Here is a 17548-nt window from a genome sequence, read left to right on the forward strand (position 1 = left end):
GTCCCGCAGTGCTCTTTCTCTGCCACCAAATTTATTTAATAAACTGTGACCTATTTAGCCACTTTACAAATGTTGTTAATTTAGATAAGCTAGTTTAAGTTAATAAAGGTATTTTGTGAAGGGGAAGATTGGCAGCCACGGTACACAATTTAAATTTTCTATTATAAATTCACTTCAGGAAAATTTTTGTGTCACTGAAATCTTGGGCATTATCATTCTTGTATTGTTACTGAAAATTTCACCTGTGGAGCACAGGTCTGCAAAAATCATTTTGTTGAACTCCCAAAGAAACTTAAGCAAGTTACAAATTACTTGCAATGAAGTAAATGAATGATGAAGACCAGACAGAATGGAGTCTACGACCATATAGAAAACTTATATACCTATAGCGCTTTTTGGCATCGGATTGAGTAGGTAATAAGGAATACATAAAATACATAATTATACTGCCTGGCCACAAAATTTTAAATGGGCGCCACAAAGGCAGATCAGTTTGTAATCTGAAAGTGAACGCAGGAAAATTTTCCTGGTAAACTTGTGAATATCTAATGACTGCCGGTAAAGGTTCAATAACCAGAGTGAAGACCATGGACGACAGCGGACATCTTTTTCTAGTACCGTTTCGGATATTAACCCTGTCGAATGGTGGGCCATTGATCACTATCATTGCTAATGGATCTGAATATGGAGCAAATAAGTCTGCAAGCAAATCTTCAGAGATGCCAACCGCTTCCAGAGTGAGGGACATAAATTTCCATGATATTCAATTGAACACGTTTTTTAGCATCAAAAGATAAAAGTATAGCTGGGATTATTTTAGCATTTATAACATGAGATTTATTTATTGACAGGTTTTCATATAGCACCTCCATACTCATCATATTTTATCATTCACATCACTCCCAGCCCCAGAGGAGCTGGGAGATGCTCTTTCAGAGTTTCCCACCTTTCTTGTAGCTTGCTTCTATGAAACTCCAGACCTTATTTATTCATCGCGGAGTCCTACATCTGGTGGTAGGATCGTGGACTATATCTCCCATTGTTTATATTGTTTTTACCAAGAAATCTTGTGGTACGCATAATAGGAGTCATTAGCTCCTGTTTTTACTTTTGTCTACGGCACCATAGGTATCTTTAATAAATGGTATTATACTATGTCTGCTCCATTTTTATTCCTGTGAGGTGCTGGAGTTTCATGGAAGCAAGCTACAAAAGTGTTAAAAGACATACCTGATGTGCCTGACTTCAAGGGGAATCTTGTAAGCATATTCCCTTAGGGGAGTCCCTTCATGTGGTGGATTGAATTCAAGAAGATTATCGTTATATTCACTCAGGAGAGGGCTCCCTTCGTGCTAGTACTAAATGTCATACTCTACTTCCCTATGTATGTTTTTTTTTATTGTAGAATATTCTGCGATGTTCTGTGTGAGACCCTTTTAGCGCTATAAGGTATTATATCTTTGTGCTTTGTATTTTGGTTATTTGTGGATATCCCTTTATACCTTTGGCAGCTTGGGGCTTTACATTAGCGCTCATTCCTGGAGTTACCATTTCTTTTCTATATAAATACTTCTAAAACAGGACTTCTCTGTAATTATTTTGGAGGGGTGCTTGAAAAAATTATGGAGACTCTAAGGGTGCCGCGAACTGCAAAAGTTTTGGATCCACTGTCATAGTGGAAAGTATGTGGCAATATGGTACATCAGGTCAGTTTGCTTTCCAAGTTTCAGAAGTGGAATAGAAATGGTCATCCTGTGGATTTACATATCTTCATATTTAGGCTGACCAGAAGTGATGCTACTTGAAGGCAAACCTAGGCAGTGGTCTAGGGTGCCAAAGATTAGTGGGCACCTAAAATAATGGAGGGGTGGAAAAATGTCACACATACAGTGTTTTTAATGCCCCTACAGAGGCCCCACACAGAGTGCCGGCCTCTGACATGAAGGAGAAGCAGCAGGTAGCTTTGAAGCTATTGGCTGCTGACCCTCAGTGTCAGCGATATGCTGGGAGTATGGCACATGGCTATGATGTCACAGCCATGCACAATGCTCCTTCAGATTGCAGAGCACAGGATGCTATCCCCACCTCTTGCCTCCTAAGTTATGAAGCAAAGGGAGTTAGGACGCAGTGGCCAAGGAAGACACCAGACAAGGCAGAAAGTCCAATTCATCTTCAAACGCAGAGGACCCTTAATACAGCGTACAATTTCAGGGGTGTAACAGGGAGGGAAATGGGCATATGCATATAGTCATTGTACATTAAGAGTGTGCCAAGCTCAAGCGCACACAGCAGCGTCCAAATCAACCTTTGGGCATCTCAAAGGTATATAATTTACAGTTGTATCACTTACACCAGCCTCAGGTTTGGTGTAAGTGCCGACTACTAGGGCTGGCAGCTTTGTGTACTAGAACATGTGTTTGCACTCAGGAGCAACTGTAAAAATTTATTTTATGTACAGACACCAAGGACATCCTAATAAATGTATTTTATTGGGGGGGGGGATACAAAAAAATATATTTTGTTATTTAAGATTTTGTCATTAATGGCTATATCATGAACAGGCGACAATAATTTTTTTTAAGTTAGTACAAATAACAAAATAATAATAGTAATAATAATAATAGTATTAGTAGTATTAATACATTTGGTTGGTCTTACCCAATGGTTTTCCCATATGTTCATAATGACTGCTGGTCCAAAAGATCTTGCTGGGTTCATGCTAGCTCCTGTATAATTGATCTAACGAAGAATAGAATGCACACAAAAATGTTAACAGAATGTTTTTAAATAAAAAACAAAGAAAAGTAAAACATTTGCAATAACCAGTTGTAGACAAAATCTAAATTATGTTGGAGAGCAAATAAAAAATATTTATGCAAAACAGTAAGAACATTTGACTCTACAATACAAATGGCAACTCAAAACTACTCCTAAGTGCATACCTGCCCACTGTACATAGAACAATCTATACTTGGAACCTGTATAAGGATCACTGTCCAGGAGAATGGGAGATATTTAGAGAAGGTGCTGGCTCGGGATTACAGTTTACACTGCACTGTAGCTGTGAAGGAGGAATCAATAAAATGTTGTGGATTTTATAAATTGATGTAGAAGTCCACATATTTTAGAATCTAGTATGTGCCCGTGGGGCAGTTTAATGGCTGAACTGCTGTGACATAGAGTAAGGGTGAACTATTGAGTAACAATCCTGCCCAGGTATACTGTATGCCTCTCATATGTGGTATGTATTTGCCCCCAGATCAGTGCACTAAGTTTTATTGTGATATTTATTGTTTAAAGTGATTATAGCGTTTTTGTGGTGATTTTAAGAAAAAAAGTTGATATTGTCTTACAATGGATATTTGCCTAGGTGTGAAATACTTACCTTATTGAGGCCAATGGAATAGGCTGCAGTGTAACCCAATAACTGTCACATTGGTGCAGAGTAGTATCTAGTAGTCACAGTCAGGGCCGGATTTACTGCTAGGCAACCTAGGCACCTGCCTAGGGCCTAGCGGGTTTCGGGGGGTCCAGCGGGGGACACAGGAGCAATTAAAAAAAAAATCAGCCCCTCCCACGACTCGCGGCACCCGAGTGCCGCGAGTCGGAGGAGGGGGGTCTGGTGCTCCACGATCAAATGCATTGGTGGTCAGTGGTAAGCAACAGGCAGCCAATCGATAGGCTGCCTGTTGCTGTGCAGCAGACAGGAAGCAGGACGTCTTCACTTCCTGTCTGCTGATCTGAGGAGCAGAGGAGCGACGCTGGCCAGCACTACTCAACTACAGGTAAGTGAGGGGGGAACCTGCCCTGCATATCTATAGGGAGGGGGGGGGGAACCTGCCCTGCATATCTATAGGGAGGGGGGGAACCTGCCCTGCATATCTATAGGGAGGGGGGGAACCTGCCCTGCATATCTATAGGGAGGGGGGGGAACCTGCCCTGCATATCTATAGGGAGGGGGGGAACCTGCCCTAAATATCTATAGGGGGGGGGTGAACCTGCCTTGCATATCTATAGGGAGGGGGGGGAACCTGCCCTGCATATCTATAGGGAGGGGGGGAAACCTGCCCTGCATATCTATAGGGAGGGGGGGGGGAAACCTGCCCTGCATATCTATAGGGAGGGAGGGGGGAACCTGCCCTGCATATCTATAGGGAGGGAGGAACCTGCCCTGCATATCTATAGGGAGGGAGGGGAGAACCTGCCCTGCATATCTATAGGGAGGGAGGGGGGGAAACCTGCCCTGCATATGTATAGGGAGGGGGGGGGGGAACCTGCCCTGCATATCTATAGAGTGGGAGGGGGGGCTGCCATGAAAATCTATAGGGAGGGAGACAGGTTGATATGTGTGAAGGAGGGCAGAAGAGGGGGGCTGATATATGTGACTGGGGGAGTTTTGATGTGACGGGGGGATAGCTACCGAGTGGAGGTAAGGAAAATAGCTGCAGGGGGGATGGATGCAGCAGGGGTTAAGGAAAATGGCTGTGGGGGGGGGGTGGTTAAGGAAAATGGCTGCAGGGGTTATTTAAAAAATAGAGCAGCTTTGGAGGGCATAATCTCATGATTGTGTGGTGGTCACATGGATGCTCTCTGTGGTCTCAGCAATCACTAGAATACTAAATATTAGTGAGATGGGGCTGGTAGAGGTTTATATTTGATTGACCACAAATATTTAGATATTGCATATATATGCCTGTACAATGGGGTACTTTTAGCTGGCCATAATGGGGTGTTTTGTTTTAACTAATGGGCCTAATCATTCAGGGTTTGTTAACATTTTGCATTATAATAAATTTATTATTTTTCAAAACAGGATGCCAACTTTCCAGAAGCCAGCGAGAGGATAACAAAATTGCAAGAGAGAAGAGCAAGAACAGGTAAGAGACAATGGCACAATCTGTCTAAATTTGAATGCTGGAGAATACACCTGAACATTCATATTCAGGAGTGTTCCTATACACATATATATTCGGGGGGGGCGCTGCGGCCGTATTAGCCTAGGGCTGCCAGAACCCTTGATCAGGCCCCGTGTGTGTGTGTGTGTGTGTGTGTGGCCACTGTCTGTGTGTATTGTCTGTGTCTGTGTGTGTGTGGCCACTGTCTGTGTGTATTATGTGTGTGTGTGAGGGGCCACTGTGTGCGTGTATTATGTGTGTGTGAGGGGCCACTGCGTGCGTGTATTATGTGTGTGTGTGTGAGGGGCCACTGCGTGCATGTATTATTATGTGTATTATGTGTGTGTGAGGGGCCACTGCGTGCGTGTATTATGTGTGTGCGAGGGGCCACTGTGTGTGGGAGGGGGGGAAGGCAACCAAACCGATATCTTGCCTAGGGCCCCATGAGGTGTAAATCCGGCTCTGGTCACAGTGGATACTCTTCTTTGGTCAGAGCCAAGTGAATGGCCAAGATTCACTGCAGTTTTGTGACAATAACCTGATGCAGGAGGAACAGCTGCTTTAAAGGTCTGTGCAGCTGACACGACTGATTGATTATCTCTAAAGCATGGTTTGTCACTTGTTGTGCAACCTCTATGGAGGTTTAATTACAAGTAGCAACTACAAAATATGTGCTCGAGGTTTTGAATAAAAGACTTCGTCAAGAGATTTTCTGGTGCCCCTTTCGCACACAATATGCAGAAAATAAGAATTTTAAAGTGTCAAATACTAATCCGGGGTGGAATAGTGCATCATTGGATTCATAGCAAAACGTGGGTAGGGTCCTGGTGATCTTTTTTGTTCTTGCACACTCACTGCTCATGCACGGGCTTAGCTCCATTCTGCTATTTTGAGAGCAGAGTGAGGCCTCAAGGGAGAATAGGGGCCTTAAGGTGGTTGGGCCTAGTGCCCCTGTTAGCTATAAATGCAAGTAAATGCAATAATGGTGTCCCCAGTAGAATTAAATGTAATAGTGTTAGTATCTAGGAGTTTAATAAACAGCAACCTGTTTAAGTTACAAAAGCCTTGTGGCTTAACATCCACAATAACACCGCTGACACCTTTAATTCCATCAGAAGGTATAACCAACAAATAGTACTGCTCCTGGTAGAAGTAAATGTGATTGCAGTGTCCTCGGTATAAAATAATAAAATTGTAGTGCCCCAGTACAAAATAATAAAATAGTACCGCCTCTTTAATATTTAAATTATTATGTACCCAATCTTTTGAAGAGAATATTAACTAAGGAAATAAGCTCCGGTGAGCCTGGTTAGTTAATAGTCGGGCAGTCAATCATGAGGAGCCTCTTATGCTTATGGCTATCTGTGATTGGCTGAGCGGTGTGACTCTATGATTGGCTGAGCAGTGTAAGAGACCCCCCACAGATCAGATACCTGCTTTCATTTAATCACTTTGATGAGTGATTTGACATTTGCTAAATCATACACTTTAAGAACCAAACATTAAAGCGCATGTAAACCAGTGGTTTCACCAAACCCCACTCTAATAAATCTGGCCCTAATTATCCTTTTGGTAAATGGCCTTTCAGTTATGGACGGTGGACACTGAGGCCATAGGCATAGTTGTTCACAATCTGTACCCAAAACTTAATTTCATTATCATTTCACTTACTACACAAAGTCACAAAAGCATAGATCTGCAGACTGTTCAGTAATCATCAAATAAAATTAATACTAATTTGAATAATACACTATACATACACTATACATATATATTTGACATACTTACTGCAAATAAATGGCCTATGGCCACCGAAAATCCAATTGCTAATGCTACTGATCCAGTGATGTCATTGCGCTTTGAGTCACAGCTTGCACAAATAGTGAAAAGCAGCTGGAAGGTAATTATTAATTCAACGAGGAGCCCATGGCCAGGGGAAAGCAGCTCATTCACCTAGGAACAGATAAGAAAAACATCAAGACTATGTATTGCACATTACTCAAAGTCCCTGTTTATAAGGAATGGTCTCACAGCTTCATGGTTGATGGTAGCAGCTTTTGGTGAAAGGTTTTGCAAGGAAATGATTTAATCTTTTAGATTAAACTATAAATTGGGAAAAAAAAATGCTTTTTAACATCTGTAATCAGTCACTAGAATTATGTATTTTACTCTGTAATTATAAAATAGTTTTTAAACAGGACCATACATTACTTATGTTCATATTGTAAATCAATAATATTAAATAAAAAAAACATGCATTATGATATACTGAAGTTCTAGAAATTATGTTTTATGTACCTTGTTTACCTTTATTCACTGGCACCCTATGTCTGACATCCCTAAGAGTAAGTGCATATGTGCAATGTAAAGATGCGATTTGGTGCAAAATTGATACTACTTGCGTCCATATTTAAATTTCCACGTACTGTATCTTGCACTTATGGCAGCTTGTGATGGCATCAAGGGAGTAACCGTATAAGTGCAGCACAGTAGGCGGTACAGCAAGGGCGGATCTAGAAAAATGCTGTACCCGGGGCGAGATAGGGGGGGGGCGATTTAGGCCCCGCCCCTTTCTAACATCTTAGGCTGCTAACGGCTGCACACTATGTGCAGGTCCGTCCAGCCGTGACAGGCAGGGACAGTATGCTGCCCGGCTGCTCTGATTGTGTTTTAAACACAGTCAGAGCAGCCGGGCAGCACACTGTCCCTGCCTGTCACGTCTGGATGGAACTGCACATACTGTGCAGCCGTCGGCAGCAAGTGTCTGCTAGGGGGGGCGATTGCCCCGGATCCGCCACTGCGGTACAGACACAAGTTAAGTAAGCCACTTTGAGGTGCATCCTATTTTGAGTTACACAGATCTGGAAATACATTTGCTACAAGATGTAATTTTTGACCTAGTTAAAATGGGTGAATGATTTGGAGCCGATGATCATAATTGAGGCATCTTTGCTCCAGATACATCTATATGTTTCTTAAGATGCGTGCAATTTAAAGTACATATGAGAAAACACAAGTATGCAAATGATCATACTGTATACAAATGGTTGGGTATGAAAAGTCAACATTCAAAACGTCAACAGTGAAAACGTTTCTACCAAAATGTTGGCAGTCATAATGTTTACACAGTTTTAAGGTCAACAATCATAATGCTGTCTTTTTTTTTACATTTCTTGCTGTTTTCTTTTCATGTATTGCCGTTTGAAACCTATTTATGTTGACATTTTGAATGTCGACATTCCAACAATGTAGACATTTTATATATCGACATTTTAACTATGCCGAGCTTATCAACATGTAGACATTATGACTGCCAACCTTATAACTGTGTAGACATTTTGGGCTGAGTCATTAAGGAAAGTAAGGCAAATAATGGAGTAAATGTTTTCCGGGACAAACCATGTTACAATGCAGGGGGTGCAAATTAGTTTATTATTTTGCACATAATTGAAATACTTTTTCATCTAACACACAAATACTTAATAGCTCTATTACAAAGGTCTGCAAAAAAAATTTTTTGGACAGCTGTTTTGGTTTACTTGACTGATTCTTACATTTTTTGGTGCGCTGAATCAAAAAAGTACAGCCTTTTTGTCCTGGGACGTCAGGTCTTCGTTTAAAAAAATCTCTTAGCGCAAATATTTTATTTACATGAAAAATATTAACTCATTTGCACAGGTGACGACAAAATTAACACCACACTCAAGTAGACTGCTTGTAAAATCGTCTTTTTTTTTAAACTCTAAACTTCTATTTGAGTTTTCCTCTTGTAGGTGGCTTCCGGAAGATCCCTGTACAACATCCAGCAGTAGTCAGCCATCATCGTAACACTCCATTTCCCTTGATACCTTCTTTCCATTTCTTTTATATCTTAATGGAAATGTTCTCCCTGCTCTTCACTCACTGCTCCCAAATTTCCAGGAAAATAGTCAAGGTGTGAGTTGAGAAAATGGACTTTTAAGCTCATGGAGCAACCAAGCTTGTGGAACGCTTTCAACATTGTTTCCACCATTTCCGTGTAATTTGAGTTCTTTTGGTTTCCCAAAAAGTTTTTTATGACCACAGTAAAGGCAACCCACGCTTCTTTTTGAGTTGGAGTCATTGAACTGGTGAAGTCTTTGTCGGATATGAGTTTTCTAATATCCGGGCCAACAAAAACCCCCTCTTTCAGTTTTGCCTCCGTTAAACTTGGAAAACTTGGATCCCAAGTACTTGAAGCATTCGCTATCTTTGTGAAGTACCTTAACAAATTGCTTCATTAATCCTAATTTTATATGGAGTGGTGGTGATAAAACCTTCTCAGGGGGTACCAATATATCTCTGAGAACATTCTTTTCACTGTTAGCAGTCGCGGCGGCCGCGGGCACCGCCGCGACTCTCACCTTCTGTCTGCAGACGTCCCGGCCGTCGCTATGACGACCTGGACGTCACTTCCAAGATTTACCTGACCGTTGCCTAGGCAACGGCCGGATGCTAACTGCAGCAGCGCCGCGTCCCGACGGCTGGGGACAGCCGGGCGCAGGCGCAGGAATAGGCAAGCCTGTGGGCAAATTAAGTAGGTAATTTGTATCAGGACCTCTGTCCATGTGATCCCACTGCCAGGCTTTGATTGGCTGGTACTGATATTTAAGGCAATGAGGTCTGCTACCTCATTGCCGGTTATAGCTTCTGCACTCCAGTCTGCTGACCTGCTTGTTCCCATTCCTGTCTTCTGAACCTCTACTCATTTCCCATGTATGACCCTTGGCTCTGAATTGGACTTCGCTTGTGTATCCTGTGACTCTGATCTCTGGCCTGTTTACCATTTCTGCTATCCGCTTGTGACCCCTGACCTCAGCTTGTTTACTGGTACTGTTGTCTGCTGCCGGCCCTTGACCTCTGCGTGGACCTCACTCCGCTTGCCTGGGTTCTCCCCAGCCGGTACACACTTTACAACCCTCTGTCAGTCTGCGGCCCAGTCTGTCCCCACCATCAGGGGCTCCAGTGAACACCTGATTGGCAGAGTAGATTCCGGGTTGTGTTGTGCCGGCTGGAGGGGTTCCTAACATTCACCAACAACTAGACTTCTTGGTGGCCAATTTTTTTGCTTCCAGTGATTTTGTCGGTCTCTACTGTCCCATAAACATAGAAAACAAGGGTATTTGGGGTACCCAGCCTGTTGTTCCAGCAGTATACACAATACTTTTAAATCCCCACATAACAACCAGTTTTGGTTTCTGAAGTTTCTGCTGCTTTTTCACCACGAACTCTCCACATATAAAATAGAAATTGTCAGGCGAATTTACACACTTTCTTGGAGGCATTGCACTAATTTTGAACCACACAGACAATAGCAGGATGACGACTGAAATGAAATACAAGATTGTGGAGGAATCGGCGAACAAGTTAATGCATGAAAGAACATGTCCGGGCAGGCCCTATCAAGCACACTCAACAATGCAGTGATCACCATCAGGACCAATAAACATGTATTTTCATGTTTTTGGGAGCACTGGCAGTGAAAATAAATTTGTTTTTCCATGTTCAGTTTTTTTCCCCCCAAGTATGATGAATTTGAAATTTAGCGATTTCCAGCTACCTGCTTGACCAAAGCACATTTCGATTGGGAAAAAACCTGATGTCCCATGAAAAAACGGTGGTCATTTTCTAATTCAGCGCACCAAAAAAACATAAGAATCAGATAAAATTATGAAAACAGCTTTTTGGTTGCAGACCTGTGTTATTACACTGAAATTTAAAGTTGATCTAGGACATGCCCTACCCCAACTATAAATCTGTCCCCACATTTTATTTACTTATCCCTTCAATGCAACATGGTTTTGCCCAGGTGCAAAGTTACTCCTTTTTTATGCTTTGTCCTCCTTAATGACTCAGGTCCTGTGACTGTCTACATTTTGACTGTCGACTTTTCAACTTAATCCCATGTTAAAGACACTGGTGTGGATTTATACAAGTATTACAGGGTACATTGGAAAGTACATTTAAAATTCTAAATCATTTTGCCATATATTAATAAATGTTTTCTGTAATCAGGGTTCATACATTATATACAAAACAAGTGCTTTGAAAAGAGACAGATCTGATCTGATAATTACCTTGGTAACTCCCAAATTGCCAATGACCTTTGATGGAGTTACTAAGTAGAGAATCCCCGCTCCTGCAATTGCTCCCAAGCACTGTGCAACAATATAAAAGGCTGACTTTGCAATGCTGATCTTCCTCATGCAAACCATTGCAATAGTGACTGCTGGGTTAATATGGCCTCCACTTATGTGTCCAAAACACTGGACTAGGGTTGCAATGCTAAGTCCAAAGCAGAGTGAAATAAGGACCAGGTCTGCTGGTTGAGGATTATCCTTTGAACTCCAGTTGATAGTTGAACCAACACTCAAAAAAACAAATATGAGCATGGCCAAAAACTCGCCAGTCACTGCTTTCCAGAAAGGTTGTGTCCACACTCCTTTACACGCCACCATGATGGAATCACACTTGCACAGAGGTCCACACTTACTAAAAAAAAATATACATTATCTTATTACACATATGGACATATGGTAATCTAGACACTTTTTTAGCGTATTTGCATTTCATAATGCATTTGTAGTTGTTTCCTTACTATCTCTGCCATGGGAAAAAGAAAATGAAGATATATTTAAAATACAAAGACTTACTTATCGATGTTGTGGCGCTAACCTGACAAGGAATGTTCTCTGAAGAGTCCAATTGTCCAACACTGAGCTCTGCTCTCCTACTACCACTTGTCTGATTCAAATAGACAGCAGTGTTATCAATGTCCCTCCACTGTGAACATGCCATTAATGTGAATGAGAAGCAGATGGAAGAGGGACATCGATAACACCACCGTGTGTTTGTCAAAGGCAAAACAAAGAAGTAAAATGCCAAAATATGTACTGATCCGGAAGCAAACAAGACATTAGACAAATATTCAATTTGTCTCTATGTACACTGGTAAACAGGGTCACTTAAACCGCTGACCACTATACAAAGAAAAAGAAAAAAGGCAAGAAAACATCAAAACCATATCCAAGCATGATAATTAACATAAACATGGTACACAGCCTCTCTCTTTCTAATACACTTCAGTGCTCTATTAGCCCTATTCAAAGCAGGGTCTACTATAACACAATGCTGAGCCCTGATTGGTTGACCTATCTGAATACCAACCAAATAGATATATAGGAAATAGTTCCTCTTACAATTTTCCTTGCATCCATCTGGTTGATAAGGTCAGTCAATCACAGTTCTGGGCAGGGTTTATACAAAAGATTCTGTACTGAATTTGTCCATTATCATGGGTAGCATAAACAAGAGAAATTAGAAGGAAGGACACAGAAGCAAAAGAGTAGAAGACAGAAGATTGCAGGAATAGTCACGTCAAACTATAAATGTCCTCTTACTTGCATACTATTTAGTACTGCTGCTGTCACTTGCTACGCATCCCCGACTAGGATACACGCAGCCAGACATTGCTTCAGCTACTGGATACTTAAGTTTTACAATAAAGGCATTAGGAGAAGTAATACATTTTGGATGAATGTATGGGATATTTATTAAATGGTATTGTGTATTATAGTACAAATTTATTTAATTAATGCATTAGTTATAGTACATATTTCTTTAGTACTTGTTACAAATATAAACACTTGCTTAATACATTTAATATCTGAATAAATAGAATATACAAATTTTAAGATAATTTATTTATACCTTATGGTGAGAGTCGAGATATGATTTTGATTTATACAAACTGTTTCTCAGTGATGGCTGGAATTTTATTTCTTTGGGTAGCTGTCATCAGGTAACCAATCTGGTAGAAGAGAGCAACAATTTCAAAACCATCCCACAAACTATTTACCTTGTGGCAATTAGCTGAAAAATGTGGTACATTTTACCAGTAGAATTTGGCCTTAAGTGATCCCGGTCCTACCTCAACCACACCACAAGTCAGAATGAATTGACTGCCATTGCCCCAGCTCTATTGATAGACTACACATGTAGATAAACTCAAATGTACGTGTACAGTGTGGAATTATGCAGATAGGTGAAGCAAAAGCAGGACTGTATAACCACAACTTTGCACTTGTTGGCTGTTGTACTTCATAGCTTGAATCACACTAAAATTTGCAGCAATTCCACTCATCTCTATAATCTGGAGTCTTTCGGCACCACTTTTTAAACTACAAATTAGCTAGGGGGTTTTAAAAAGAAAAATGAATAACTAAAAATTGAGGACAGAGCATATCTACTTGGTGATCATCACAGATCGTACATGGACTGTATCAGATCAATAACAGAAAAAAACATCAGTACTTTTTTAAATAAATATTTTTTATTTATTAAGGTTGGTTGACATTTTATGGATATAGACCCTACAATGCTGAATTTCCTGGAATGGCTAGCACAGATGTCTGATTTTAGAAGATCTTGGTATTATAGAAAGCTGGTTCGACTACTGAAGTGGGACCAGTGCACTTGGCCCCCAGGAAAGCAGAGGGATTATTTCATTGTGTTAATCTACTTTTCCATCTGAAGCAGCAATCTAAGGGGTTCACAGCAAGCTTTTTGTAGAAGTTTTACCTTGATCAATGGCACACAACAGTTATATCACAAATTTCAATCTTTGCGCAATGGAGGATATTTATGTAGAATAATGCACAAGTAAGGTTGCCACCTGGCTAAGATATTACCAGGCAATCTGGGAAAAATGGAACATGGTATCTATGATGTTAATAAGGACAGTATTTTAGTTATCTGTGTACCCGCTTTCATAAATGTCCCCATTTTTGCTCAGTAAGCAGTTAATTAATGTGAAGTCCAGTGAGTAGAAATGTGAGACATTATACGATAGTGCATATTGTATATAGTGTTAGTAAATGGAAACCCTGGCCTATAAACTACATTGCACAGTAAATATGCAGGACATGATTAATTAAGGAACGTATATGCCAATACTTACATTTTGCATAAAAAAATTAAACACAATCCCATGGGCCTAGATATATAAACTTTCTGTCAATAATATTAATTTGTTCCGTATTACTCACATGTCTAAACTGACATTTTACCCTCTGAGAAATCAGACTCTGTGTTCTATACCTAAAACCACCTTTAATAACGAGCCGCTGCTCATTGGCCAGTGGTGAGTCCTAACCCCCAAGCTAAAATATTCTAGCCAGCCCCTGACTCTGATTCAATGAAAGGAACCAGTTTAGTTTGTAGACAAATTTATTCCCAACAAATTGCTCTGGGCAGTAGTGTTGGGCAACCATGAAGAACTTAAACAATAAAATGAGTTTTGTACAGAACTACTGATGCAATTCCAAGTTCTGGTTAAAAATAGATGAATTTATGCTGGAATATTGGACGCATATCAACACTGTGTTTTTACAGGAAGCACTTGATTAATACTTCAGATTTTAGCAAAAGGGCGAATCAACATGGAATCATTCCAACTGTGTTTAAAGACTTTGATGAATCATCTGTAAATGTTAATAAATAAATAGCAATGTGCTATGAACCATTTTTTATCTGAATATGTCATCATGCTGTTTTTATGAATCTGACCAAACACATATAAAAAGTATTACACATCTATATTATTAGTTGGCAAATAAAACAGTAAAAAAGTATCTAACTTTTGGGTGTAATATACAATTACAACATTTTTGATCCTATAACTTTCTTTGTATATTTACTGTTATCAAAGCATAGTGTAATATACGAGTACACAAGTAAATTTATATAAGAAAAGAACAGATAAAAATGTCATGAGGAGTAAAGGAGATGCATTGTAACACATACTTGCCTACTCTCCTGGGATTTCAGGGAGGCTCCTGAATTTCGGGGAGTCCTCTCGGAATCCTGGAAGAATCGGCATCCTCGCAGATCATTATGGGGGCGGACATTAATGACACAATTCCGCCACTAAGCCCCGCCCCTGCTATGTAATGCCGTGAATTTCGGCATTTCAGAGCAGGGGCGGGGAAAAATGATGCAATTCATCAAGCCTTGCCCGCACACGCCCAATTCTTCTCCCTGAGCTTCTGGAAGACTAATTGAAAAGCATGGCATCAATGTGGTAACAACATTGATTTCTACTTAGCATAATAGGTTTATTCTGTTGCAGGTGGAGGTGTATACAAGAACTCACTTTGTACATTCATAGCCAGATATAACTTTTACTTCCTCAACTCTTAGTAACAACAAGTGTTTCCAATTTAGCGATAAAAAAAGCAAAATTGTCACCAGCTGATGAGCAGCTTAGGCTTAAACTTGCATTACTACTAATTGTATTCTGCAGTTGTGTAGAAAGCTGTACACTCCTTTAAAACATGTATAATAATAATGAAATTATAATGCAGCACTGAAGAAACAATAAATGTTATATACAAAAGAATGAGTCTGAGGATAGGTAGACAATCCAATAAACAACTTTAATAAAAAATATATTTAAAAATCATTAAAAATAACAGTACCCTACACACCTTATGGCTGTGTAATGATTATCAGTTACTGCACACAGAAAAACAAATGTTTTAATATCTAGATATCACAATCTTATGATAACTTTTTATAGTCCTCAGTGGATAATAAGATGTATTAAACTTTAAACGGACAAGTGGCTCATTCTACGCTATCACAGGTCTGAACATCCAACAGTGGATAGTAGTATATATAACTTAGGAGTTCATAAGCCTTCTGCCAATTGACTTAGTATTTGTCACTTATGCATAATGTATAATCGTGCCGTCACATATTCCATAGCACAAGCGATTCTACACTTATAAAATGAGTTAATGGCTTGAAATATCACTTGAATTTGACACAAATTAGCAAATGAAGAAGCAATGCACTTATCTTCCGTGTCTCCTCGTGGAAACATTGGTTTAAACTTCAGGTCTGATACTAGCTATGAAGCCACCGATATAGTCCTTAGTGATCCTGAACAAACTTCTCCAGGTCCTGATCATCTTGATCATCTTGATCAATCCTGCTCACTGGAGTCCTTCCATTGGAGTGAAATACAACTGTATTGTATAGTATACGTAGACTTCAATCTCTATTGTTAAATAGTTTACTAGCGTGTTTCATCACATACACATGATTTCTTTAGAGGATCAGCCTGGTTTCGGCTGTGGAACGAGCTGCTTGTCCATTTAAAGATTATTGCATCATATTATCCACTGAGGAACTATAAAAAGTTATCATGACATTGCGATGTCTAAATATTGATATATATTTGTTTTCTGGGTGGAATAACTGATAATCATTATACAATAAGTAGGTGTGCAGGGTACTGTTGTTTATAATGATTGTTATATATATTTGTATTAAAGTTGCTTATTGGATTGTATCCTTTCCCATGGATTCATTCGTTGGTATATAACACTAATTGTATTCTCAGAGCTGTGTTAAAATTTCTTTGCATTATAAGTGTTTACAATTTAATAAATTTATTTTTATTTTGTGAAAAAATTCTGCTAATATGCAAGTATATACAAATCTAAAGAAAATGTGATAAGTAAACAGTAAATGATGTATAAGTTTATTAGATACCTTTATTTAATAGCAATATGTCCTCAGCACAACCTACATTCATCAGTACATGGACTCACCAAGATATTAAAAGTGTGCCACAAATTGCTGTCCCACATTGACTCCTGTGTGTTCTATAGCTGCAAATTAGGTGGATCACATAAATGCATGCCTCTCCCTCTAGTCAAAGCCCCAGGGACTGCTACTAAAGATGCACTGATCTCATCATCTCCCCTTATTACCTGCCCCTCAATCCTATTCCCTCACAACTTATCTGATCACTCTCCCCTACTGCATGTCCACCTCTAGCTCACTTCTTCAAACTGTCTCTCTCCAATTGCACATCTCTGGCCTCCTTTAAACATGCACTCACCTCACCAATCCTAAAAAAAATCTCTCTGATCAGCCTCTCCCTTCAACTACTGCCCTATTTTTCACCTTCTCCTTGCCTCCAAACTACGTGCACAATTTGAGTAAAACCACCTATCTTACTTTCTCTGCTCTCATTCCATTCTCAACTCTATGCAATCAGTCTCCGGTGACAACATTCTACTGAGACTGCACTCATGAAAGAGATCAATGATCTATTTACAGCAACGTCTAAGGGTCACTTCTCCATACCCATCCTCTAGGACCTCTCTGCTGCTTTCAACACTGTTGCTCATGCTCTTCTCCAGTACACCCTCCACTCCTTGGCCTTTATGACACAGATCTTTCGTGGTTCAATTCCTACACATCAAACCACTCCTTTAGTGTTTACCTCTGGCATATCCTACCTCCACTCTCCATCTCTTGGGGTCCTTCAGGGCTCTATTGTTTGCACTCTGCTTTTCTCATGATACAAAACTAATTTGGGCATTTGGTCTTCTGTACCACCTCTATGCTGATGATACCCAAATCTACATCTACCCTGACCTCTCCCCTTCTGTTTTATATTGTGTAACCATCTGTCTCTGCTATTTCCACATTGATTTTTAAATTCTACTTAAAGCTCAGCATGTCCAAAACACAGTTTCCCTCCACCCAGAGTCATTTCCTCCCTCAAATCTCCATCAGCATCAATAACACCACACTTTCCTCAGACTCCAAAGCTCACT

The 17548-nt window shown here is 40.1% G+C and overlaps 1 protein-coding gene across 2 annotated transcripts in view; it reads right to left on the reverse strand.

Annotated features, from left to right (window-relative positions):
• The window catches only part of AQP4 (aquaporin 4), a 43709-nt gene that overhangs the window by 6586 nt on the left and 19575 nt on the right, over positions 1–17548 (reverse strand). The window contains exons 2-5 of one of the 2 annotated variants that reach the window (XM_075213458.1): positions 12624–12723; positions 10991–11405; positions 6684–6848; positions 2659–2739 (exon numbers count right to left, since the gene is read on the reverse strand). In XM_075213458.1, the coding sequence (XP_075069559.1) occupies positions 2659–2739; positions 6684–6848; positions 10991–11371 (627 nt within the window). In that variant the 5' untranslated portion in view covers positions 11372–11405; positions 12624–12723. The remainder of the gene's footprint in view (positions 1–2658; positions 2740–6683; positions 6849–10990; positions 11406–12623; positions 12724–17548) is intronic. The other variant, XM_075213457.1, reaches the window with a different exon arrangement.

Source organism: Mixophyes fleayi, chromosome 5 (genome assembly GCF_038048845.1).
Source record: "Mixophyes fleayi isolate aMixFle1 chromosome 5, aMixFle1.hap1, whole genome shotgun sequence".
NCBI lineage: Eukaryota > Metazoa > Chordata > Amphibia > Anura > Limnodynastidae > Mixophyes > Mixophyes fleayi.